The 27945-nt window shown below is 42.8% G+C and overlaps 1 protein-coding gene and 1 long non-coding RNA gene across 3 annotated transcripts in view; one reads left to right on the top strand and one right to left on the bottom strand.

Moving 5' to 3' along the window:
- Positions 1-1237: 1237 nt before the first annotated feature.
- Positions 1238-27945, top strand: part of LOC133511469 (sodium-dependent neutral amino acid transporter SLC6A17-like) — a 40379-nt gene continuing 13671 nt past the window's right edge. Inside the window, exons 1-5 of the mRNA XM_061840414.1 lie at positions 1238-1480; positions 19811-20241; positions 21238-21395; positions 25356-25482; positions 27198-27379. Of these exons, the coding sequence (XP_061696398.1) occupies positions 19941-20241; positions 21238-21395; positions 25356-25482; positions 27198-27379 (768 nt within the window). The 5' untranslated portion in view covers positions 1238-1480; positions 19811-19940. The remainder of the gene's footprint in view (positions 1481-19810; positions 20242-21237; positions 21396-25355; positions 25483-27197; positions 27380-27945) is intronic.
- Positions 23000-27345, bottom strand: LOC133511481 (uncharacterized). 2 transcript variants are annotated; one of them, XR_009797920.1, is made up of 3 exons: positions 27239-27345; positions 24855-24934; positions 23000-23434 (listed from the first exon to the last, which is right to left on the bottom strand). It is a non-coding gene; the product is annotated as an uncharacterized LOC133511481 (long non-coding RNA). The 2 variants fall into 2 exon arrangements; XR_009797922.1 differs by lacking the exon at positions 27239-27345 and having other exon boundaries at positions 23000-23204; positions 23322-23434; positions 24855-25468.

Raw genomic sequence — 27945 nt, 5'->3', positions numbered from 1 at the left:
CCATTTTGGCGAGTCACATGACCTACATGCGCGGATGTGTCGTAATAGGCGTGCAAGCAAAGAAATCCTCGCCGATTTGTAGCGTCTTCACATGCGTTAGCACCACGATCGAGCACAGTAAAATGGCTTACTATATCGCTAAATTTTGCCATAATTCGGATGGAAATAATCCGCAAAATGTTCGGTGGCACGTTCTGCCCTATAAGAAAAAGAATCATTTAAGGATCGGAAACCGGAGTGCCCGGGGAAAACCTACTCAGGCACGGGGAGAACATGCAAACTCCACAGTTCTCCAGACACACAAAACTCCACAAAAACAACAAAAAAAAAAACTCCACAAAAATCAAGCCCAGGTCTTCAGAACTATAAAGCCAACACTTTACCAGCTGAACTACTGTGCCGCTGTTGTGGAGGCAGTTTTAACTTGCGCCAAGCCAAAGATCATTTCATTATGACTTGGACCCCGGCCACCCTGTTGGTTAAAACAACCTTTTCCACAATAGGCCTCCCTTTCACTGATGCGTTCTACCATCCTTCATGGCCACGGGTGCTGTCCTCAGTGCAGTCCTCCGCCTGGCTGGCCTAAACACACTCCAAAATCGATAGGATGGATGAATGGTGTGTCCCGCGCGTCAGCCGACTCGCGGTCTTCATCAGATGAGGATAAATCCGAGAAATCAGCGCTGTCCATGATTGTGTAGAAACGTAACCGAAGCTTTGTTTATGCGCTTAATGTCCCTGCGCGTCGGACGAGTCGTCAGATTCTGTGTCATTCCCGTCTGAAGTACCATCCGAAAATTCTACATTGTTTTCAGCCACAGGTTCAGCCATCTTCCCGATCAACAAATACTTCTGTTTTTTCATCAGATGAGGATAAATCAGAGAAATCAGCGCTGGCCATAATTGTTTCCCAACGTAAGCGAGCCTTATTACGTCACACCCACGCACGTAGGACATGTGATTCACCAAAATGGTGGCGACCATGAAAATTTGTAGTTGCTGGTAAAAATCTTCTCAAAAAACAATTAAATGGGAGAGGGTTAACATCACATTGTCAAAGTACAGTAGATATGACTTGACTTACTGGATACATTGTTAATCCAAACCACCAGAATTTACCTTTAAATGACCTCCGGCAGCCACTCCTCACCTGTGCCTCATTGGCTCTAATTATGTTATGTATTTAATTAAGCCTTGTATGTCATGTCGTGCCAGTTCTTTGTGTATGAGACTGCGTGAGTATACGAGCTTCTTTTTGTCTGTTTGCCTCGTTGTCAAAGTCAATGTTCCTGAGCCACCACAGCCAAGTCTTGTTTTTCCTGCTAGTTATCTGACCTCGTTTTCATGTATTGGGACCTTGCCTTTTGCCAGGCATTTTTTTAGCCTTTGCCTTTTTGGACTGCTTAACTGTGCATGACCTCTGCCTGGAATAAAATCCCCCTCGACAACATGTCACTGTCACGTCCCATCTGAATGAGAGGTAGGACCCAAATGCAGGAACTCGAAAGACGCAAGGTAGTTCAAGAAGAGACACGTTTATTATATGCCGAGGTCAGGGATCGAGCAGGCAGTCCGGTGCAGCAGCGGTTGTTGGGGCGTCGGGCGAAGAGAGCAGATGAGTGGGCAGGCAGTAGTCGGTACACGGGGAAACAATCAACGCAGGCAGAAGTGTCAAGGAGTCAGGCTTACAGGGTTGGTCGGAGAACGGACGAAGGTCGGTACACACAGGTTCAGTCAGGAATACGAGAGTGCTGGAACGGGACATAAAGCTCAACGAACTGCCGGAGGACCAGTCGTCACCGGGTCCTATATATACGGGGGATGATCAGGCCGCATGAGGCACAGGTGTGTGCCTCCCAATCAGCGCAGCTGCACAGCTCGTGCTGAAGCGGCAGGATCATGACAGTCACTGCTTCGGAGTCCTGCATGAACAGGAATTAGTCTATAATTTTGGGTTAATTCAAGGATTTGTGTTCTTGTGAACTGCATGGAGTTTGCCAAGCTTTTTTTCCTCCAAGTGGTATATAAGTTTGATGATAATTTTGAAGATTTGCCATAAAAATTAGTTGCAAGACAAAATTAATTATTTCAGAAAGAGTACAAAAAATGTTGAGATTTCCAGGAAATACAGGATGGGTTCTCCCTGTGTTAGAGAGAGGTGGATGCACGAGATAGGCTTAGATGGAAAAAGATGACACAGTGGTGACCCCTAACGGGACAAGCCAAAAGAATAATAATAAGAAGAAGGAGAGGATGGGTTCTACCTGTGTTAGAGAGAGGAGGATGCACGAGATAGGCTTAGATGGAAAAAGATGACACACTGTGGCGACCCCTAACGGGACAAGCCAAAAGAATAATAATAATAAGAAGAAGAAGAGGATGGGTTCTACTCAACAAATGCAAATAGCAAAATCTGTGAATAGCAAAGGGTGTATAGGAGAGAATTCAATGTACTCTGGCTAATGTGCCTGGTGGATGGCATCAACTTGAGGACTCTCAGATTAAAAATAATAATAAGATGGAACAGTGGAACAGCTGGTTAGAGCATTGGCCTCACAGTTCAAAGCACTGGGGTTCAAATCCAGGCCCCACCTGTGTGGAGTTTGCATGTTTTTCCCCTGCCTGGGTGGGTTTTCTCCAGGCACTCCAGTTTCCTCCCACATCCCCAAAAAATGGATTGATTGGAGTCCCTAAATTGCCCTTAGGTGTGATTATGAGTGTGACTGTTGTCTGTCTCAATGTGTCCTGTGATTGGCTGGCAACCACTTCAAGATGTGCACCTCCTCCTGCCCGAAGAAAGCTGAGATAAGGTCCAGCACTCGTGCGGCGCCTCATCAGGATAAGCAGCTTGGTCAACAGATGGATAATAATAATAAATCAGAACCAGAAATCATCCACCCATTCTCGGTTGTGGCTTAGGTGATTTTGGGTTAGAGGCAAACTAACATACCATTCACGTGCACTTTCGCAATTTTGAGCACAAGAGACATTTTTGGGGGGTACGGGTGGAAAACACAGAACATGGAGAAAACCAACTCAATCACAAAAACTGCAAACTCCATAAAGGGAGACTGCATCCATGACGTAAGTACTGTATCTATCTATCTAGAGTCCTTTTCATTATTTTTTTGCAAATAAACAGTCTCAATGGGGCGGCAGGTAAAGTGTTGGCCTTACAGTTCTGGGGTCCTGGGTTCAATCACCTGAATGGAGTTTGCCTGTTCTTCCCATGCCTGCATGGGTTTTCTCCGGGCACTCCACATCCCCAAATCATGCAACATTAATTGGACACTGTAAATTGCCCCTAGGTGTGATTGTGAGAGTGACTGTTTGTCACGATGTACCCTGCGATTGGCTGGCAACCAGTTCAGGGTGTCCGCCACCTCCTGCTCGTTGACAGCTGGGGTAGGTTCCAGCACTCCCCGTGACAATTGTGAGGATAAGCAGTTAAAATAATGGATGGATGGATGATCTCAATGGGATGGAGTAAAATGTTGTCAGTAGTTTATGGAAAAAAAATAACAAAAATGCTCACTTTACTCACACTGATATCATACCCATAAATAGCAAAATGTAGTGAAATTAACTATTTTACAGTAGCCTCTTACATTTGTTCCAATGTAGCTATATAAAAAAGAGCAATATATACAATAATGAATGCAGTAATTACATGACAAGGTGGAATCTTGTTGGTCCATGTTTACCTGCAACCATATTTTTTTTTTTTTCTGGAGTCTGCTGCATGTTTGTTGTTCACCTCGCCTGCTGACGCGAGTACACTGGCTCATGAGTCAAACCTGCGTCACACATGGTCGTGACTTGCCATAGTAATATTCCCCCCCACCCCCCCACCCCTTCGTGGTCCATCCTGTCTGGAGGTTTGCGGTGCGCGGCTCCTCCTCTTCGATGTTCTCCATCTATAGATGATCCACGCGCACTTTTCGCGTGTCGCGCGCCCACCCGTGAGCGTGGCCGAGATGCTGCACACGAAGAGCCTTTAAAAACCCACCCGAGGTACGTGCCCCACCCTTTTCATGTGGACAAACGTGTTTGTCGTCGTCGTGTGGTGCACCCCCGCCCCCCCAACGCGCTCCACGGCACACTTCCCTTTTTTTCCCCACACCTGGCGCGCGTCGCGAAACGTCTTTTGACATCGCTTCATCGTCACCTCCTCGCCGGGGAAAATGGAGAAGGCACCTTTTGCCGTGCTTTGGTGAATCACGCGCGTGACCTTGACACGCCAGCAGAGGTCATTTGAACGGCAGATAGCCGTGCGTCCTTCATACCTGCATGTTAAAGTTGTCACTCGTTCGATGCTTTTATTTTCATTTCAGTTTCCATTCATTCCAACGCAATCAATGTTTAGAGGTGCCTGGCCAGGCAAGATCAGAACACGTTTTGGGCCAATCTGTTATCTGATGGAGGTTATTTAAATGTTGAGCCAAAACAAAAGAGTTAATGCTGGTTTAAAGACTTACACATCACTAGAAGTCAGCTTATAGCTCTGTGCAGCTCTCAAAGCCCAGTCAGGGAGAGATGGGATGGATAAAGGGGCACAAATCGTTTTTGAGTCATGGGGGTAATGTACTTTTGTTGTTAAAATACGGTAATCCATGTTCTTAGCTACTTATCCTCAAGAGGGTCGCAGGAGTGCTTGAGCCTATCCCAGTTGTCAACGGGCTAGGGGACAGGGTACACCTAAACTGGTTACCAGCCAATCGCAGGGCACATGGAGACAGAGAAGAGTCACACTCACCACCACACCTAGGAGCAATTTAGAGTCTCCAATAAATGCATGTTTTGGACGTGGGAGGAAATCGGAGAGCCTCCTACACACACACATGAAGTGAAATACCATTTATCTGTTCTAACCCTTCCAAAAGACCACAATTTACTCCATGTTTTTAATATAAATCACAAGCATTTTTGCTGTCCAAGTATTCATTGAGCCATTCGTCTTCAGTTTTGCTTATCCTCACAAGGGTTGCGGGTGTACTGGAGCCTATCCCAGCTATTTCCTGCTGAGGGGCACATTTAAACAAACAATTTTCACACACAATCACACCTACAGGCAATTTGGAGTCTTCAGTTAACCTACCCTCCATGTTTTTGGGACGTGGGAGGAAATCGGAGCGCCTCCTACACACACACATGAAGTGAAATACATTTCATCTGTTCTAACCCTTCCAAAAGACCACAATTTGCTCCATGTTTTTAATATAAATCACAAGCAATTTTGCTATCCAAGTATTAATTGTGCCATTCGTCTTCAGTTATGCTTATCCTCACAAAGGTTGCGAATGTACTGGAGCCTATCCCAGCTATTTCCTGGAGAGTGGCACATATAAACAAACAATTTGCACACACATTCACACCTACAGGCAATTTAGAGTCTTCAGTTAACCTACCCTCCATGTTTTTGGGGGTGTGGGAGGAAACCGGAGAACCCAGAGAAAACCCATTTAGGCACATGGAGAACATGCAAAGTCTACACAGGCGAGACCAGGATTTGAATCCCGGACCTTAGAACTGTGAGACGAATGCAGTAACTTCTTGTCCACTGTGCTGTCGTGAACAGATGGAGACTGGACCCAAGAGCAAGTGGAAGCCAAGAGGTTGTGTTGAACAGTTTGTTGAAAGGGGAGATGTAGGTGGTCCTTGGTATCGGGTGGCAGGTTGTTGAGGCAGAGAATGCATGGCAGGGGGTGACTGGCTTGACGGCAAGGTGTCACAGACCCACTGAGGATATATTGAGGACAAGGAAGAACACGAAGGTCAGAATGGTGACATAGAACTGAGTAAACTTACTCATAGGCTGAGGAGATGTGGTTCCGTTGTAGGAGCTGCAATACTCTGCCGAGGTGTTCCCGGATAAGGCAGTCAATCTAAAACGTTCAGCAGGGTAATGAACAAAAAAATCCTTTGAATTTACTTAATTTGAACATGGATATCAGTTGTCCATAATTCCATAGTGTTCATTTTACATGTATTTGGTTATTTGTGAGAAGCGGGGAAAACAGCAGTTTGCCAAAGTTTTAATCGTGTGCGTGATTCTATTTGGTACATTTTTAAACTGCCAAGTCAGCAATAGTTATACAAATGATCCAAAGGGCACCCGGACACTAAAGAGATGTGGAAAATTGGAAAAGTGTCACAATGAGGTTAATGGCAAGAGCAAAGAAGCTACAGGAATGTCTGTCGGTTTTAAAAGAACCCTATTTTGCTGTAAAATAGATATTTGGAAACATAGTTGAGAATTTCAATTAATGACTCAAGCGTAATCAAGCTGAAAGACAGACACTCTAGTGTTCATGTGTTAATGTCTGCCTAAGGGAGGCGTGGTGGATTGAGTAAGGTTTGGATGTTAGACCCCGTCGGGTTTGCCTGTTAGTTTGTTGTCAGTGTCGCCTTCGTGCTCCTTGCAAGTGTTTTCAATTGGGATTTGTGTGCAGCTCGTAATTTGAAAAAGAAAGTCACAGTAGCACTGTAGATTCATTTTCTTTTCTTTCATTCTTTCTTTGTGTTGTCCTGCTCAGCTGTTCAGCCAAGCAGAAAGGAAAACCCTTTTATGCCGCAACAGTTTTAAGCTGCTAGTGTGATTTGTTTTTATTGTGATGGATATTTATTGAGGCGGTATGGTAATGCAACTGGGTAGAACATCGGCCTCACAGCTCTGAAGACCGGGGTTCAAATTCTGGCCCCACCTGTATGGAATTTGCATGTTCTCCCCGTGTCTGGGTGAGTTTTCTCTGGGCACTCTGGTTTCCTCCCACATCCCAGAAACATGCATCCATTGGAGATTCTAAATTGTCCATAGGTGTGAGTGTGGCTGGTTGTTTGTTTCTATGTGCCCTGCGATTGGCTGGCAACCAGTTCAGGGTGTACTGTGGGATAGGCTCCAGCACTCCTACGACCTTTATGAGGATAAGCAGCTCAGAAAGTGGATGGATGGATATTTATTGAGGTGGCTCGGTGGAACGAAAGGTTAGAGCCTCTGCCTCAAAGTTCTGAGGGGCGGAGTTCAAGTCCTGGCCCCGCCTCTGTGGCGTTTGCATGTTCTCCCTGTGCCTGCGTGGGGTTTCTCTGGGCACTCCAGTTTCCCACCACATCCCAAAAACATCCACGATGGGTTAATGAAAGACTCAAAATTGCCCATAGGTGTGATTGTGAGTGTGAATGCTTGTTTATGTGTGCCCTGCGATTGGCTGGCAACCAATTCACGGTGTACAACGCCTACTGGCCGAAGATAGCTGGCATAGACTCCAGCACTCCTGCAACCCTTCTGTTGGTAAGCAGCTCAGAAAATGGATGGATTTATGGATGGATGGATGGACATGTATTGAGAATTATAGTGGTTCAGTTCAATAGAATATTTTAAGCGGATTGAGAGGAAAAACAAAAAGGAGTGCAAGTGAGTAGGTAACTAAATAATATAGGAAGAGAAGACAACAAATAACGAAACACTTGCTGTACACAGTATGAGGACAGTAAAGCATGCTCTACCTAGTACAACGACACATTGGATGTGAGCGTTGTATGGGTCTTCAGCACCTTCCACATCGAGGGATCCACCGTGGTCCACTCTAAAAATTGGTCAACTGGAGGAGGTCACTGGGACCCAACTCCACTGCCTCAGCCAGCCCCAATCTCACTCCCATGCAGACCTCTGACCCATGGAAATGTAATCTTTTATATACTGTACATTTTTGCAATGTAGGAAGAAAAACCCAGATAAACAATAACTCTAAAAGCAGAACAGCACCCGGTGTGAGTTTTGCCACAAATAACAGAAATGTTCCTGATCCAAAAAATTTCTGTATGATTTTTTTTTTTTTTTTATAAGGGGCGCCACGGTGGTTCTGCTGATAAAGCGCTGGCCTCACAGTTCTGAGGTCCTGGGTTCAATCCCGGACCCGCCTGTGTGGAGTTTGCATGTTCTTACCGTGGCTGCGTGGGTTTCTTCCGGGCACTCCGGTTTCCTCCCACATCCCAAAAAACATGCAACAATAATTGGACGCTCTAAATTGCCCTTAGGCGTGATTGCGAGTGGGGCTGTTTGTCTCCATGTGCCCTCCGATTGGCTGGCAATCAGTTCAGGGTGTACCAACCCACCTGCCTGTTGACAGTTGGGATAGGCTCCAGCACACGCCGTGACCCTCGTGAGGATAGGCGGCAAAGAAAATGGATGAATGGATGGATTTTACAAGGTGAGCGTTGTGAATCAGGACAGCTGCCTCACAGTTCCGAGGTTTGGGTTTTAAATCTTGGCTCTGCGCTCCCTATGTTCGCATGTCAGCCTCATTGAAGACAAAGACAACATCCAAATATAGTCAAATGGGTGGAAATAGTCATAGTATGTGCTTTGGGATTGGCTGGTGACCTGAGCCAATATTTAGATGTGGTTTGAGCAGGCAAAAGTTGAGACCAACTTTCTGCCACCAAATTGGCACTCCCCTGAGCACATCTGCAAGGGCACACCCTCGTTGCCCCGAACACCCAGCTTGGCGGAGAACGCTCTGGCGAATATGCCATAAGACTTGCACTTGCACAAAATCAAATTCGTCCAGCATTTGCGCCCTGCTGCAGATCCCGAGTCTACGAAAATAGAGCCCTTAGTGTGCGGCTCTGTACACGTAGTGCATGCCGTAGACACATCGCCACATTTGCTTTTTCTGACTTTTGAAAATCAATCAATGAAAATTCTGTTGAGGTTTGAATGAGTTTCTTCATTCTTCAAATGTAATTCAAAATTTGAAGATGCTGTTTTCCTTTAACATTCAAATGGTTTTTTTTCTTGTCACTCAAAATATGCATCACAACTACCGATGTGCGATAACTGTCTCCAAGCGATTTGACCCCTTGTAGATAAATCCAAGATAAGAAAACTGAACATTTCATGTTTTGTGTTAAATGAACTAGAGTATTTTTAAAACGCCTTGCAGATGACTCGATTAAAGATGAAGGTGACATCTTACACCCCTGATATGTTGACGCTATATGCCGAGGTTTAAGAGTAAAAAAAATCCCAGATAAAATAAATATTTTTGTTGACATATTTTTGAAAATATATTTTTTACATTACTAAGTGAAATAGTCTTTTTTATTATTATTATTTCAAGTTGGAGATCATTCTTGGTTTGTTGGAGATGTAGATGCACTTGTAATTTAAGGCTTTAATTTCTCAAGGCCTTGGGGTTCAAATCCGTGCTCTGGGCATCCTGTGTGCAGTTTGCATGTTTGTGCCTGCGTGAGGACTCCCACATACAAAAAAACATGGTAATGTTTTCATGCAAATGATTGTTTAATTTGTGCCTTACGATTGGCTGGAAACCAATTCCGGGCACCTCAAGTCAGGTGAGATAGACTTCAGTAAGACCATCAGTTTAGGAGGATGAGTGGTACAAAAAGTGAAATTTAATTTCATTCATTCATAATTTCATAGACTCAAAGGACCTGGGTTCAATCCCGGCTCTCCCTGTGTGGAATTTGCATGTTCTCCCCGTGCATGTGTGGGACTCCTCCAGGCGCTCCGCTTTCTCCCCGCATCCCTGTAGACTCTAAAATGCCCTTAGGTGTGATTGTGAGTGTGACTGTTGTCTGTCTCCATGTGCACTCCGATTGGCTGGCAACCAATTCAGGGTGTACTCCTGCCTGATGACAGCTGGGATCGTCTCCAGCACTTCCGTGACCCTAATGAGGATAAGCGGTTAATAAAATGGATGGATGGAAGATCATCTGAATATAGTTTTTTTTTTTTTTATATATATATGCAGGTAAAAACAAACATAAAATACTAAGAAAATGTTTAAAGGGGTTTTGTGGCTCCCAGGTTTTATTTTCCATAGGAAATGAGCTAAATGTATTTAAGGGTGCTGACACATGAGCTAGGCTATCAGCCAGCGTCCAACACGACAGTAGCTCCTGCTGCACTAATACTGTATGCCGCTTTAGAAGGAGCAGGATGAACTGGATCAGACTTGACTTACAGTATGTGCCGAGTCATAGGTCATTGCATTATTATTTTCATTTATTTTTAACTGTGTGTCTGTGCTCATCTACAATATGTACTGTATCTATGTGGATTAGTGGTTGGAGGCAATTGATTTGAAATATGAAATCCACTTTAAGATACTGGTCATTGTATATGAAAAGTGCTCTATAAATACATTTTGATTTGATTTGATTATGTTCGACAAAAGAATTTGGAAGTAGGTGAGTTTGCTAATGGCAATTTGGCTGCTTCTGCTCAACCAGCAGAGCATCGCTTAAAATGTCACCTAGGAAACGTGTCCCTTTCCCTTCGCTGGCTGTTTTGCTGGAGTGTCATCATGACACGCAGCACAACAATCACCTCCAACTCTGCCACAATGCCTGCCCTCCCCCGAGGCAGATTTGCAGCCGTCCCCTCAGTGGACATAGACTCTATTTGCGATGGCGAGAGGAGAAACGGGCGAGCAGTGAGGCTGTACTGTATCTCCAGTTTGCACCAAGAGCCATTGCCTAGCAACTAGACTAAAAGATAATCCATCAGATATGAACTGTGAGAGAAGGTGTGAACCTGTGCTGTGTCGCTTTCATTTGACTGCGGACAACACAGTTTTAATGTGGTTCTCATGTTACAAGAGCACTATCTGGAGTACCTGTTGTCATGTTTTGTGCATGTTTATAACATAGTAACATGCTTTTCACTGCATGTCAAGTCCATCCTGTCAGTGTTAATCCACCTTTGGAAACCTGCAAGTGCTTTTGTCCGCAGTGTTTGGGAGTATCAAAATACATTTAATTATGGTACAGAATTTCCATCCATCCATTTTCTTTGCCGCTTATCCTCAGAAGGGTCACGTGGAGTGCTGGAGCCTATCCTAGCTGTCAACGGGCAGGAGGCGGGGTACACCCTGAACTGGTTGTCAGCCAATCGCAGGGCACACAGAGACAAACAGCCGCACTCACCATCACACATAGGGGCAATTTAGAGTGTCCAATTAATGTTGCTTGTTTTTGGGATGTGGGAGGAAACTTTAGTTACATTTGAAACATCACTGCAACATCCCAAATCTATTGAGAAACTAGGAAGATGTACACTTTATTGTCTTCCAAAGATAATAAGTCACCAGGTCATTTAGCTATACTGTGAACATGAATAATGAATGAATAGAAACATTCACAGTTATTGTTACATGAAATGATTATGGCCACTTACCAATGAGCCTGACATTTTACTAAGACACACACTTATAACAATGAGGACAGAGAGAAGAGCAACGTCTATTTTGTATAAATACAACTATTTTAGAGCGATTAATTACAGGCATGTTGCCACATTGGTTTTGAACATGTTTGGAGGAGGCAGAGAAGAAGAAGAAATTGACCATTGACAGGAGCAAACAGTAGAATACAATATTATGAAAAAAACAAATATGGTGTTATTAAAGTTAACTAGGTGAGAGAGGAACATTTTTTTTTTATTTCACTACAGCAACAAGTTAGAAAAAAAAATAACACTGTGTATGATGTAGTACATAGTGTCTCGTTGATTATTTACTGTGGTATGGCATGACGAATCAGCTGTAAAGCGTTGGTCTCACAGTTCTGAGGATCCGGGTTCAATCCTGTGTGGAATTTACATGTTCTCCCCGTGCCTGCTTGGGTTTCCTCCGGGAACTCTGGTTTCCTCTCACAACCCCAAAAAAATGAATTAATCGGACACTCTAAATTGCCCACATAGGTGTGATGGTTAGTGCGACTGTTGTTTGTCTCTATGTGCCCTGCGATTGGCTGGCAATCAGTTCAGGGTGTACCCCGCCTCCTGCCCAGTGACAGCTGGTATAGGCTCCGGCACTGCCGTAACCCTCGTGAGGATAAGCGGCTAAGAAAATGGATGGACAATTGTTTATTAGATTTGAACTGTCATTTGGCTGTGGGGAGTAAGACGCATTCCTTTTTGCACCTCAGTGTGAAAGCCTGAGAGTGAAGGAGCTGTTGATGGACACGGCGGTCTAATGCAGTTACAACAGTTAACGGTAATATCAAGTCTATCCTGTCAATGGAAATGGCGGCACGGTCGCATGCCTGGTTAGAAATGTCTGAGGATTGGGGCTTCAAAGCCCGGCCCCGCCTTTCTGGAGTTTGCATGTTCTCCCCGTGCCTGCGTGCCTTTGCTCCGGGAACTCCGGTTTCCTCCTACATTCCCAAAATATGTTTCAATTGGAGATTCTAAATTGCCCGTTGGCGTGAATGTGGCTGATTGATTGTCACTATGTGCCCTGCGATTGCCTGGCAACCAGTTCAGGGTTACTATAACACTATGTTGAGTTACAGTTGTAATGGCCCTCTGATGAAATAAATAACATAACTACAATATACCCCATGACAAAGTGAGTTTGTTACCCCTGTTCTATAGGGTTTAAGTCTAGAGATTCACTTGGCCATTCTAGAGCCTTCCACTTCTTGCTCCTGATGAATATCCACAAATGACAATATGGCCGGCGGCACGGTGTGTCAGCTGGTAAAGCGTTGGCGTCACAGTTCTGAGGTCCCTGGTTCAATCCTGGACCCGCCTGTGTGGAGTTTGCATGTTCTCCCCGTGCCTGCGTGCGTTTTCTCCGGGCACTCTGGTTTCCTCCCACATCCCAAAAAATGCAACATTAATTGGAAACTCTAAATTGCCCCTAGTTGGGATTGTGAGTGCGGCTGTTTGTCTCAATGTGCCCTGCGATTGGCTGGCAACCAGTTCAGGGTGTACCCTGCCTCCTGCCCGTTGACAGCTGGGATAGGTTCCAGCACTCCCCGTGACCCTCGTGAGGATAAGCAGCAAAAGAAAGTGGATGGATGGATGGATGGACAATACGGCCACATGGTGTCGTGATGACAGGGTTTTATCTCCACTCCTAAGAAATGCCATGTGCCTGATGCCAGCGGGACTTCGCCAGGTGGATTTCCAGTCTGCTCAGTTGGCAGCAGCATGAGTACAAGTCCCTGCGAAGGATTTCATGTGGATGCATTATGCAAAATATGGCTTTTTGATATTTGTATGCAAAATGTGAGCAGTGTTTGCCCACACGTGACATGTGAAACGAAACAACCAAGTCAGTTTTTAGTTCTCTGACTATTCCTGAAAATGTGTCTGTGAGCGACTGTTACACTGTTCCCGCTGCTATCAAGCTGTGGGGTTTATTGACAAAATAACAACCCCCACACAGTTTCTCAGCCACTCACTTGGTAGCTTGGCTGGATGAAATTCCAGAGTGAAAAAAATACTTTGGCTGTGGCGCTAATGAACTAATTACCCTGTAAACGGCCATTTTTCTGTGGGAAAAATGGATGGAAAGCACCTTCAAATTCACACGTGTGTTATGTCATCTTTGCAAACTCTTTTTCAAAGGTCTTAGAGCCATGCGTGTTGCGATCAATTGTGCAGTGAGCTGGAATAAGGACATTTACTTGGCTTTTGTCATTGTAGTCTGGCAGGCTCTCACGCAGTTTTCGACCTAAATGTGGCTGGGCCAAAATTTGGCTCAAAATCAACAATGGTACCTCACCAGAAACTAAGCCTAATATTAGTGAAGTCTATTGCCGGGGCGGGGGGTTCTGCAGACAACTTTTTAAAATCCAGAACTGAGATAACTATTTGATACAGTAGATCCTTTAAATAAACGCCTTAAATTCACATCCATCTGGGTTCCATGGCGCTGCATTAGTCTGGAGCTTTGTGTCCTTGCAGCAGTCTGTCTGCGAGCACTCGTCCCCAGTCAAGATGCATTATGCATTGTGACTGTGATATTTATCCAAGCCTTTTGAACAGTAGCCTCATTGTTTCGCAATGTTTTCATGTAACATTTCAGCAGCACATTGATGGCAGACATGCTGAGTGTTTCTGCTGACACAAATCCTTTCAATGCATCTATTGGGTCGCAGTGATGAGGACACACTAGCTCAATAGCATTGTTAATGGCAACTTCAGTTTCATATTGCTATTGAAGTCATTTCAGACAGCATCAAAGGATTTGCTCAGATTAGTGTGGGTTGCTTTTTTTTAAACTTTAACTTTCTGAGGCTTATTTTTTTCTAAATGGACAACATTGGTGAGAGAAGAAGAGACTATAGTGTCCAAACACTTGTCCAGTTTGCTTGTCATGCTAGTTGGAGATGACGGCTCCAAGCACAGGCACTTCTAACCCATTTTCAGGGCTCATGAGGCACCCCTAAATTCAATCTGAGCACCTCTAAAATTTGAGGGACTATTTCATTTACTTACTTACTGACTTATCCTGTGTGTCTTTCTGAACAAGCTAACAAGGAATAATACCATACAGTGCTTTGTGGAAACACGTTTTAACCATAAAAACAGCAACCCAGTGCCTCAAAAATAGTTTGATCCACCTAATCCCAATCCATCCTACCGCTCCTTGGGCTCTGATTCACGTTATCGTCCACGTCTTCCAATCATAGTTTTGTAATTACCTGTCTTACATCAGGTTATGTAGCACATTTCCCAACATCGATTGCTCAATACTAACAGACTGGGTCAATATTTGTTTTTAGGTAGGATATACTCAGCTGGTAAAGCGTTGGCCTCACAGTTCTGAGGTCCTGGGTTCAATCCCGGACCCGCCTGTGTGGAGTTTGTTCTACCCGTGCCCGCATGGGTTTTCTCTCCGGGTACTCCGGTTTCCTCCCACATCCCCAAAACATTAAACATTAATTGGACACTCTAAATTGCCCGTAGGTGTGATTGTGTGTGCGGCTGTTGTCTGTCTCTATGTGCCCTGCGATTGGCTGGCAACCAGTTCAGGGTGTACCCTGCCTCCTGCCCGTTGACAGCTGGGATAGGCTCCAGCACTGCCCGTGACCCTTGTGAGGATGAGCGGCAAAAGAAAATGGATGGATGGCTTTTGCTGGTGTGTTTTTTCTAACTAGGAAACAGTTGAAGTGGTCGGGCAATACCACTCTCCTCTGTTTGAGTTGCAACAAGAGAGGCTAGCTGTTGTGTCTCTGTGCATGTGCAAGTCTGCTGACATCCAGAAAGAGAAGATTTTCGATATTAGCATTTAAAATGTACATTTCTGTTAATAATGTATGATCCATTTTAGTTATTTCTTGTGTATTGAGTACCGTATTTTCCGCACTCTAAGGTGCACCACATTATAAGGCGCACCTTCAATGACTGGCCTATTTAAAAACTTTTTTAATATTGAAGGCACATAGAATAGACACTACAGTAGAGGCTGGGGTTACGTTATGCATCCATGAGATGGAGCTGCACGAAAGGCTCAATATTGATTAATATATAAGGTGCACAGGATTATAAGGCGCACTGTCGGCTTTTGAGAAAATTAAAGAATTTTAGGTGTGCCTTATAGTGTTGAAAATACAGTACTCACTATAGAATAATATATATTTAACACAACCTTAATTAAATCAACCAAACGTCATGCAAGAGCAGTGGTACTGTGTTTTTTTTTTTTTTTTTTTAGTTTTGTGTCGCATGCCAAAATGTAAATCATGAGCGAGCTTCAGATACACACAGCTGCTCGAGTGAATAGAAAACCAATTAGTACTTAAGAGACTTAAGGACCTCGATTATACTGTAGACAAAAATTGCATAGATTTCTGCTGATGAATGGTGGTGATGGTTGAGATTATGAACAGACCTAACAGCTGCCGGATAGACACGCCATCAACGAGGTGGTAAAATTTGTTTTTGCAGGATTATTTACAGTAGTTGCAGAAGCAAGTTATCATGTGGAAGACAGAGGTAAACCTATTTTTGTTTGCGTAGCTATTGGCTTGGTGGTGTTTGCAGCCTGTGTGGCGCAGTATTTTGTGAAAAGTTGACTTTGTATCACGTGGGACTGGTGTGATACATTTGCGTGTGTGTTTGGGATGAAGGACAAGAAGCCGTACTGAGGGAACATGTAAAATGTTAGCTTCTTGCCGTAGGAGTAGCAGGAATCTTTATTACCAGACACATGTCCACATACTGTAAAATAAGAGCATATAAGTATAAAAATAGACGATAAAATATGAGACAAAAATATATAATGTACAAAAATAGTATATAGAATTGATATACATGAACGCAACAAAGCAATCTAAGAGTGATTCTCTGACTTTTCTACTCGAAACATTAAGCAGAAACTCTGAAAATAGTGGAGACAAACAGATATGCCACCTTGAGACTGCAAGCAAAAGCCTCAGGTGTCTGCCATAATTGGCAGCCAATTTGTTCTTGAGTCACGTTCTACCAGCCACAGCCAGCTGTGCCCGTGGCTGTGGGGGATTCTGGCACAAGGTCAACGAGGTGTGAGTTTCTCTGTGAAAAGTGGATTAAAGACAACAGTGAAATCTGAGCATTTCTCGACGTGCTATCTGTGGATGGTGGAACATTGCATCACATTGGACCAACACAAAGAAATCTTCAAAACCGGAACCTCTTGATTGTGCGAAGAACTGTACTTTTTGCTGGCTTTGAGTGACCTCTCACAGTTGGTCATAAAGGGGACGTATTTTACCAAACCAATTGCGTTTTTTAAAATTTGGGATGTAATATTGTCTCTGTTGTCCCTCAGTAAAACCTATGAAATATTAATCAAAATTGTCCACGCATTCTTGAGTTCCAGACATTTTCATACCGAGACACCTGACATCATTCAAAGTTCTCACGCTTATCTACATCACTAGCAAAGATCTTTGCATTTGCTTTCTGCTTCCACACCCGCACTGTCAAAATATCAATATATAATAGTTTTTTTTGTGTATGTGTGGCCAGCAATTGTCTGGCAACCATTTCAAATGTTTAACCACTCTTTGCCCAAAGATAGCTGGGATAGATTCTAGCACACCCGCAAACCTTGTGAGTGTACAGAAAATGTCAGTCTTTAATACAGAGGCAACCAATTACAGAAAAGGGAGCAGTTTTAGCCAAATATGGATAAAGAGGTTACAGAAGTGGGTCAAACAAAAGTAGCTGTTTGAGAGGCCTTTTTTGGACACTCACGTGACAAAACTAAGGTTTTCTTTTATAATGAAATTGATGCTTTCATACTAAGTCCATGTTAGAGAGTCACTCTTCTTCTTCTTTTCTTTCCGTTTGTCCCATTAGGGGTCGCTACGGCGTGTCATCTTTTTCCATCTAAGCCTATCTTGTGCATCCTCCTCTCTAACACCCAATGTACTCATGTCTTCCCTCACAACATCCATCAACCTTTTCTTTGGTCTTCCTCTCGCTCTTTTGCCTGGCAGCTTCATCCTCAGCACCCTTCTACCAATATACTGACTCAATCTGGATAATGTCCAAACCATCGAAGTCTGCTCTCTCGAACCTTGTCTCCATAACATCCAACTTTGGCTGTCCCTCTAATGAGCTAATTTCTAATCCTATCCAACCTGTTTGCACCAAGCGCGAGCCTCAACATCTTCATTTCTGCTACCTCAAGTTCTGCTTCCTGTTGTTTCTTCAGTGACACCATCTCTAATCCGGCCTCACCACTGTTTTATAAACTTTGCCCTTCATACTAGCGGAGTCTCTTCTGTAACTTAGAACACCAAACACCTTCCGCCAACTGTTCCATCCTGCTTGGACCCGTTTCTTCACGGTTAGAGAGTCACTCTATGGAGAAATTTCCCATTACAAAACGCAATATCAAAGTAGGATCCCAACACACACAATCAAGATTGAAATTCAACCCAAAAAAAAAAAAACATATTTGACCAATTGAACAACAATAATAGGGAATAAAAATGAAAACAATGGTGACAGAAATGTTGACGCCAAAAGAACGTGGAAATTACCAAAAATCCACACAGTGGATGGACTGAGAGCAACAGGGAACAGAAGCTGAACAGAATAAGTAACAAAACGAGCACAAGAGCAAATAACGACACTAATTAAGTAAAAAACAAGACCAAAACTACAAAAAAAACCACACAACAAAAACAAGAACTGATGTACACAAGATCAGAATGAACAGAAAGGAACACCAAAAGCTTATTTAGATAAAGATAAACAAATACAAGGAGAGAAGATCACAAAACTACTCACACCCTGTCATTGGAATGTATTTTAAAATGCTGACAATAGACGTCTGTCATTTATCCAATCCTCAGATATGACCTACATGAAATATTTCCTTACACCCATCACGTGTGTGTGTTTTTCCACAGTATTAGCCACTTTTGAGGCAAATATAGCGCGGCTTCATGTAGAACAAAGGTCTCAAACTCAAGGCACTGGGCCCAGATACGCCCCGCCACATGATTTTCTGTGACTCGCGAAGACAAATCATATGTGTTAACATGACATAACAAGATTCTTGTTAAAATCTGTACCAAAATTTAAAATTGTCCTATCTTAAATGATAACGTTGAGATATTATAGTTTTGTGTTATAAAACATGAACAATACCCTTGATTTCTGATTCCAAAACTAGTTCATAAATGTCATGTGGAAATATGATGAGATGACTCCTTCTCATTCATCAATCCATCCATCCATTTCTGTACCATTAATCATTTGTAAAAATGTTTCATTGTTTTTAATATAATAATACTGGGGTTTCAGCAGTGCATATGTTTGCATGACTGTACAATTAATAAAGACTTTAAAGTCCTAATTTAGTAGCTCCTACATCTTTTAAAAAAAAAAAATCCTGTTTCAAACAAATGCTGACCAAAGCTCCAACACGTTTGCCTCGGACCAACCGTCACACAAATAGATGGTGTCCCGTTGCCCATGAATGTCACATGATTCACCTTTGAAATAATAACCTCCACTGGGAACTGACTGCTGTAATAGTGGATTAGTGAAATTTTTCAGTCTGAGCTGTTGCGGCACGACTGTTTTCCATCATGGAGGACAATGCTGACATATACTTTACATTTGCGATGCGATAAGTATGAAAAAGCGACTATACAAATAATGTGGTGCCTTGAGACATGAGTGACACTGTAACTTGGGAGTTTTTCAGCGTAAGAGCTGTTGTTCGACTGACTTTTTGGTCTGGATCTCAAATTAAAAATTTCCACTGTATAGGAGCAGTGAATTCAATTCAACTCACTTCACAAGAAGCGGATGTTTGGCAGATGGTGAACAACTCTTCAGAAAAGAGGCTGTTCAGTGTCACTTCCAGCTGAATTTTACTGTCAAAGTAAAGAGAAAAGAAACAAAATTACACAGTGTGTATTCAAAGCAACCACATAGCTTTGCCTTTAGAAAATGTCATCTTAGCTTAAGATGAACAAACGATGCAAAAAAAAATTTTTTTAGAATATCTAACAAAATAGTATTGGTGTTACAGTGTTATATAACCTTTTAAGCACCGATTATTTAAACACAAACGGTGCTGTAACACATGTAGGCAGGCATTGCATACAATACAATACACGTATATTAAATCAAAATCATTTAAATTTTTTGACAGTCATTATTCTATGCTTTTAAAGTACATTATTATAGAGTGCTAAATTATTAAACATTTCAAACATTTTTAATACAGTTTTTATGGGGGTGAGGCTGAATAGAATTTCCATTTGGATTACATATTTGAAGTCATGAGTTTGCTAACAGAATAAATTATACTTGGATTTCAAGGCTCCACTATAGTTGTATCATTAAACTCTCCTTTATTTCCAGGCTAAAATAAATGTTAGGGAACACGGGAAAATTGAAGGAGACTTCACATGCTAATCGTAGCTGTGTTGGAAGAGAATAAATGAAAAACATTCACTTTTTAAAAGTATTTTACTAACATGTTTTTTTAAGCAAATTGATGGCCAGTACAGAGTTTGATGCTCCAGCTATTTGTCTTTGCAGAAGCAGAACGTTCTTCCGCTTCCTCTGAATCTCTCAATAAGAACGCATCCCAGAATCCTCTCTTCATCACTCCCGCCCACCCGTCTGCCTGCACCCCCATCAGAGTGACTACTCACGTGTGTAGCCAACCATGCCAAACAACACGCGAGTGACCCAGCTGGAGCACAGCAATGAGCCGGTCACCGAGTCGGTGGCGGACCTGCTGTCTCTGGAGCACCCGATGGACTACAAGAGCAGTCAGATGAGTATGGGTCTCAGTCCCGGCTCCACTGCCCCGGGAAGAGCCCTGCTGCCCTCCCCGGATCCCGATGGTGAGGACGGGAGGCCGGCCTGGAACAATAAGATGGAGTACATCCTGGCACAGGTGGGGTTCTCGGTGGGCCTGGGGAACGTCTGGAGGTTCCCTTACCTGTGTCAAAAGAATGGTGGCGGTAAGTGGACCCCATTGACCGGGATTTAAAGGAATGTACAGTATGATGGAGCAATTCTCATTTGGTTGACTTTCAAAACAAATTTGTCCCTTGAGATTAAATCCATCTGTAATATTTTCTTCCAAACTTTCACCATCGCAAAAACCTACGGCCAATGCATGAAAAACTCTGTAACGTGAATTTAGATATTATTTTTAAATACACACACATGGATAAATCCGTGAAATATTTCTAAAACCATATTATTAAAACATTTTTTTTTTATCATTTCAGTTTTTTTAGTGTGTGTGTGGCTAAAATGATGCCTAGTGATGCACTTGGGCTTTGCCATGAGTTTTTCCACCCCCACTATATAAGAACTTGAACACCTTTGTCACAGTGACAAACATTTGACAGCTTAAGGTGATGGATGTTGTTGACATGTCCACACAGTCCTCTAGCTAGAAGGTTAGGGTCTATTATTTATGATTTTTGAGTTTTACTTTTATATACTTTTTGGTCACTTTACAGACCCCTAAACAATATTTACAATTTCATATGTACATAAGGGCAGCACGGTTGCTGTAGAGCGTTGGCCTCACAGTTGAAATCCCGGCTCCCGTGTGGGTTTTTTCCGGGCACTCTGCTTTCCTCCCACTTCCCTAAAACATGCATTAATTGGAAGCTCTAAATTCCCCTTAGGTGTGATTGTGAGTTTGACTATTGTCTGTGTCCATGTGCCCTGTGATTGGGTGACAACCAGATCAGGGTGTACCTGATGATAGCTGGGATAGGCTCCAGTGCTCCTGTGAGCCTTGGAAGATAAGCGACTCCAAAAATCGATGGATGGAGGCATTATGCGTTTACTTGTGTCTTTAACAAATACTTTAATTTCTTGGAAGTCCAACAAACAGCAATTCCTAATAATATTGCTATTGAGTAAGAGCACAGTATCTCTGTACTGTTAAACATGGAATGAAAGTCAACAGCTCTGCATTCTTCTCCCTTGTGTCGTAGGTGCCTACCTGGTTCCCTACTTCATCCTCCTTCTCCTCATTGGCATCCCACTCTTCTTCCTGGAGCTGGCGGTGGGTCAGAGGATCCGACGGGGCAGCATCGGCGTATGGAACTATGTGTACCCCCAGCTGGGAGGCATTGGGGTTTCTAGTCTGATGGTAACTGTATAACCTCTGTCATTGATCACATATTAGCAGCACCATTACTGGGTTTAAATACTCCCAGGTACTACTAATTGAATAAAAAAAACAACACGCCTATGAAATGAAACACTCGATAATTGTTGATGGTTGAAGACACTTCACCTTAAATAAAAAAGGTTTCTTCAGTTCAAAATTGTAGAAGTGGTGTTTCCCCATTTAGGTTTCTATTGAATGTCAGAATTATTCCCTTGTGTGTGGAAAAAGACACAAGGAATTTGTCTCCAGTAGTTGGAACCGCTCTAGTATGATATTTGATTGCCATTTTTAAATACTTGGAGTCATAAAACCATAAAAACACACTACAATGAACCAATTAGTCTTTATCAATTCAAAGGCAGGAGGGAAGAATCGCTTTAAATGTCAGCTGGCTTTAGTTTACATTGTTTGATAGTGCCTACCTGAGGGAAGGAGCTGGAAGAGGTGGGGACCAGGATGTGAAGGACCCAAGAGGATTTTTCATGCTCTCATCTTAGTTCTGGGAGGGAGTCTCTGGGGTGTGTGTGTGTGTATGGTGTTGGTGGTGGAATCAATGATTTTTTTCAGTAGTCTCAAATGTCCGTTGCATCACAGGTTGTCTATTTTTTTGTGGCAGAACTAATCCAGATTTTTTGAGGATGGCGTTGACATCGGTCTCCCACTTCAGGTCCCAAGAGAGTCTGTATTTCCCAGAAACTTGAAGATCACGATGGATGACACAGGCCAGCTGGGCACCCTGTCCCCATCCACGATCTTGGGCATGTTTGGTTTCATGTCACGTCAGATGCACCAAAGCTCCAGTTGCTCCACTTTTTGTCGATACAGAATCATCTCCATCTTCGATGAGGCTAATCCCTGTGGTGTCGTCTGCAAAATGAAGAAGTATGCTGGCCGGTTCAGTTAGGGTCCAGTTGTTTGTGTAGAGAGAGAATGAGCAGTGGAGAGAGGACATATCCCTGGGATGCGCTGGTGCTGATGGTCCATGTGGATGAGGTGGTGTTTCCCAGCTTCACTTGCTGTGTCCTGGCCATCAGGAAGCTGTGAATCCTCTGGCAGATGGAAGACTAGACATTGAGTTGGAGAGGCTTGACGAAGCGGAGTTCGCGGATGATTATGTTGAACCCAGATCTGAAGTCCACGAACAGAATCCTTGAATAGGGGCCCGCCCTGTCAGGGTTTTTTTAGGAGGTGCAGTCCCATATTGACTGCTTCATCCAGCTCGGTTGGCAAGGTTCAGGCCCCAAATCATTTCGTGATTTATAGATTTTATAATTGGAGTGATTTGGTCTGATCGCTTTGAAGGTACAGCGGCTGAGATAAATACTTAAAACGTCATCATTTTTTTCCTCACTAAATATATTTCCAAAGGTGCTATTGAAATGAAAGTTTCACCAGATGTTAGGAAGAACCCAAGTAATCCACCCATACAAAGAAAGTAGAACAAATATGAGCACAAATTGTTGTAATAATGACAAATGACACACGGGAATAGTATTGAACACGCCAACTATTTATTTAATACTTTGGAATGACAGCTTCAAGACACCTCATGTATGGAGGAACTAGTTGCATGCATTGCTCAGCTGTGGTTTTGGTTCATTCCACACAAAGAATTTTCAAATCTTGAAGATTCTGTCGGCGTCTTTTATGGGTCAAACTTCACTGTTGGTATGATGTTTTTAGGGTGATGTGCAGTGTCATTTCTTTTCCAAACGTGGTGTGCATTATGGCAGCCAAACGGTTGAATTTTGCTCTCATCCGACCAGACTGTATTCTCCCAATGTTTAACTGGTTTGGACAAACGTTTTTCAGTCAACTTTAGATGAGCTTTGACGTTTTTTTCACCAATGGAGTCATCCGTGGTGAGTGTGCATACAGGCAACGGCTACAGAATGCATTACTCACTATTTTGCTTGTGACAAGTCTATTTGAAAGTCTCCAGAGATGGTCCTTGGCTCTCAGCCAACGCTTCTTGATTATTCTTTGCACTCCTCTGTCGCAAATCTTGCAAGGACAACCTGTTTGGGGCAAATTTATGGTGGTATGATTTGGTTTTCAACTTACAAATTATGACTCCAACCGTGCTCACTGGAACAGTCAAAAGCTTAGATATGTGCCTGTAACCAATGCCATCATTTTTGTTTTGCAACAGTTTGTCATGGCCTTGAGACAGTCCTCTGCTCTTACCGATCATGAGTCTTGACTCATACCTTGGCAATGAGACCTACTTGCACTGACAAGGGGCTGTATTGGTGTTTGAGTATTGATAGATTTTAGGTTACCTTGGCATTCCATCCCTTTTTGCGCCTCCCTTTCTTCATGTGTTCAATAATTTTCCCCCACATTTTGCACACAACTCAATTTCTGATCTTATCTGTTCAACTGAACTTTGAACTCGTTCGCATAGAAAATTAACTTTCCCAACACTGATCTTGTCTTATTTCACATCACAATTCATATTGCAGGTTAAAAAAAATAGATATATCCCAGTGCCACATTTTTCCAGTATTGTGGAGCCCCACCTCACATTGACAAAAGAAAAAGTCTCATAATGAGGGGGGAAAAAGCATGTAAGAGAACTTTTAGGTGTTTGCATGAGTGTTTTGGGTTCGTATGAGAACATTTTGTATGTGTGTGAGTTTATTTGGTTGTGGCCATTACGGAGAGACTCCATGTTAGTTGACAGACAGGAGGGAGACAGATCTGACCAGGGTGGAGCCTCGAGGGCACGTGTCATTGGGCAGCTATAAAAAGAAACTCAGCTAGGACTGCTGAGAGCAAACTGCTCAATAATTCATTGGCACTCGGAGTTAACCTGACATGGGCTCAGCATCTCCAGCCCCCATGAAGATTTAATACGACATGTTTGACGACACAAACTTAATAAAGCACACACACTTTCCCGGTCTCACACATGCTACTTTTACTTTCAATACACTGTGTGTGTGTGTGTTGTGGAGTGGGGTCAATTGTAGGGGAGATCGATGTATTTTCTCTCTGAATTGTTAAAATTCAAGAAAGACATCTTCAGGGCAGCTGCAGCAAAATTATGTATAATTGTTGCTGAACGTCGGCATTTTTTTTCAAGAAAAATCAACAAAGGATCTTTTTTTTCAGTTTTCAGGACCTTTTAGAAAAAATCTTGGCATTTTCACCCCAAAATACACCCGTTTTTCCCTAAAAAATGGAACGTGCATTTGACCAATGACCATCTTGAGTTAGCCGACAAGGCGAGAGAAAGCCCTTCAGCAGGTGCTGCAGTCTACGCAGTAATGGTGAATGTATACATTTCATATTATGCCTTTCAGTACACAATCATGGCCTCGCTGTCTAGTCACCCGCAGACTCTATGCTCACAGGCTACTGCTAGAGTCACAATACATGCAGTATATTTGACCATGTGGATTTCATGTGTACATTCTGGCTACTTGTACTTACCTGTAAAATCCATGCCATGGACACTTGATATTTGGATCAATGGTGCCACCTACTTGTCCTTCTAATCATTCATTCTTGTGCTGTAAAAACAATAATACTTTTCATATTCTTCAATTAAAGTTTCTATTTCTTCAAAAGCCCAACTTCTTTCCTTGCTCTTGGAAGCTACAATTTTGTCCAACAAGTCAATCACATGATCACCACCTCTTCTCTGATTGGCTGGGCTTTGCTGAATTCCAGCAAACGCTTCAAAGAGTGAATATCTCCAAACAATAAAAAAATTCTCATGCGCTGAGGTTTGGATATGCGTCAGCATTACCAAACTTTGCAAACTTGCAAACGTTTGGTGGCAAACACCATCAAACACACGTTTTCTCAATGTTTGCAAACACATTTTTGCTAAGTGGCAATGGAGTGAGGCTCAAGATGATGAAGTCACACGATCACATTTGTTTCTTCAAGGCATTTGGCGCAAACAAGGTGCTGTCTTTTTAACGGCAGGTTTGCGGCTTCGTGGGCCTCTACTACAACGTGATCATCGGCTGGAGCATCTTCTACTTCTTCCAATCCTTCCAGTACCCACTCCCGTGGGCCGAATGTCCGGTCCACATCAATGGAACCCAAGCCAGTGAGTACAACAGACCAAAAAGACTCCTTGTGATCCATTCAAAACATGAAATGACATTTTCAAAGTCCAAAATGCAAGCATACAGAAATATAATTGACTTTAGAGAGAGAGAGATGCACAACTCGGTTAGCATTAGTGATTTTGAACATAAAAAAATAGACAGATGCATACGTATGCACAACTCTCTTGGTAACATGACTTCAAACATCAAAAGCAAAGACGGGTTCATATGTAGACGCAAGTGAGTTTAAAACATCCAGACGCACAACTCCCTTCGGTGTATACATTTTAACATGAGAAAACAGCTACACATGCAGAGATATAGACACATCTGACTTTCAATGTTAGACACATGGGCAAAGAGAAGCATAACTCCCTCATGATATGACTTAATATCAAAGAAAGAGACAAGTGCACATAGACGCACAGCTATTTGTGGAACATGACAATTGAAATTAAAGTAAGAGATGCAAGAAGTTACAGTAAGAAATACAAGCTATCATACAGAAACAGTGACTTAAAAACAGAAAAGAGACTCAAAAACATGCAGATATCTAACTCCTTTAGTCACATGACTTCAAACATCCAAAACAAACACAGGTGCACTTATAATTATGTCTTTAAAGGGGAAATCCAGTGCTTTGCATGAACAATATATCCAAGAGGTCATGTGATATGTACTCTATTTTAACAATGTGATATTAAATCCTCTCCCATTTAATAGTGTTTTGAGAAGATTTTTATTTACAATTACGAATTTTCAGGGGCGCGACCATTTTCGTGAGTCACATGACTTACGAGCACAGACGTGACGTGCGAGGTGCCACGCCAAAGGCTCGATTACATTGTCCGAAGAACCATCCCCGTCTGTCAGCCCGGAGCTACGGCGGCCTTTGTTAACACACTTACGTCCTGGACGTAGGCCTCCGAGTAGTCAGACTCCGGCGTCATGCCACCTGAAGAACCATTCAAATATTCAACATTATTTACAGCCACAGGTTCAAATCTGTATGGAAGTATTCCTCCATCCTCCCGATCAACCGATACGGCTATTTCTTCATCAGATGAGGACAAATCCGAGAAATCAGCGCTTGGCACAATGTAATCGAGCCTTTGGTGTGGCACCTCGCACGTCACATCCGCGCATGTAAGTCATGTGACTCGCGAAAAAGGCAGCGCCCCTGAAAAGTCGTAATTGTTGATTAAAAATCTTCTTAAACACTATTAAATGAGAGACGATTGAAGATCACATTGTCAAAATAGAGTACATATTACGTGACATATTGGATACATTGTTCATGCAAAGCACTGGATTTCCCCTTTAAGCATTAAGGAACGAGACATGGGCAAATATTGACTCACTTTGTAAGGTGACCTCAAACTTTAAAAATATAAGGCAGATATAGACAGAAGTGACTTTAAACAATAAAGAACGGGTTACAGGTGCATGTCCTTTTTAAATGTGACTTTTAACATAAAAACAGACACAGGCGCACATATAAACACAACTGACCTCAAACATTTGAGAAACACAGGCGCAAAAAGATCCACATCTCCCTTGAAAACGTGACTTTTAGCAACAAGCGTTGAGATGTACAACTACCTTTGGTAGCAGAGTTTTAACTTCAAGATGAGGGAAACAGTTTTACAGAGACATATCTTTGTAGTTCCCGCAGCCACGTTTTTTTTTTTTGTTTTTGTTTTGGTCATTGCAGTTGTAGAGTCAGAGTGCGAGAAGAGTTCAGCCACGACTTACTTTTGGTACCGTCAGACGCTCAACATCACCAGTACCATCGAGGACACAGGCGGCCTCAACTGGAAGATGACCCTCTCCCTGCTGGTGGCTTGGATCTTGGTGTGCTTGGCTGTCATCAAAGGCATCCAGTCCTCTGGGAAGGTGTGTAACAACTGACCATTCTTTATTCTTGCTGTCTTTTCCACAAATTACTTTCTTGTGACATTTGAGAGGCACAAAGACCATATGTAAATGGGGTATTGATGTCGGGTCTCTAAGGTGTCTAAAAGCGCTGATTTGAATAAGTGACTGAATAAACAAGTTGAGTTTGTTTCAGATTTTAAAAGATACACTTTTCCAAACAAATACAAGCATTAATCCAAAGGATTCCATTGCTGATCAGTTGTGGGTTGACATTCTCCGCCACTGACGACATTAATTTACAAGTCAGTGGTGGAAATTCAGTGAATGTTCGTTGATGATGGAGAGGTGGAAAGCAGGTTCTTGGGGAGAAAGAGAAGAGGAAACCACAGAGGTGAGAACTGAGTGTGGGGACTTTGAATGTTGGGACAATGACAGGAAAACCTCAGGAGTTGGTTGACAAGGTGATTAGGAGAAAGGTTGATAAATTGTGCATCCAAGAGAGCAGGTGGAAAGGTAGGAAGCCTAGAAGTTTAGGAGCAGGGTTTAAATTATTATACCATCGAGTAGATGAGACGAAAAATGGA

The sequence above is a fragment of the Syngnathoides biaculeatus genome, chromosome 2 (genome assembly GCF_019802595.1).
Source record: "Syngnathoides biaculeatus isolate LvHL_M chromosome 2, ASM1980259v1, whole genome shotgun sequence".
In the NCBI taxonomy this organism is placed as follows: Eukaryota; Metazoa; Chordata; class Actinopteri; order Syngnathiformes; family Syngnathidae; genus Syngnathoides; species Syngnathoides biaculeatus.
Note: the sequence above shows the minus strand (reverse complement) of the source record. Positions and strands in the feature narration are given on the sequence as shown.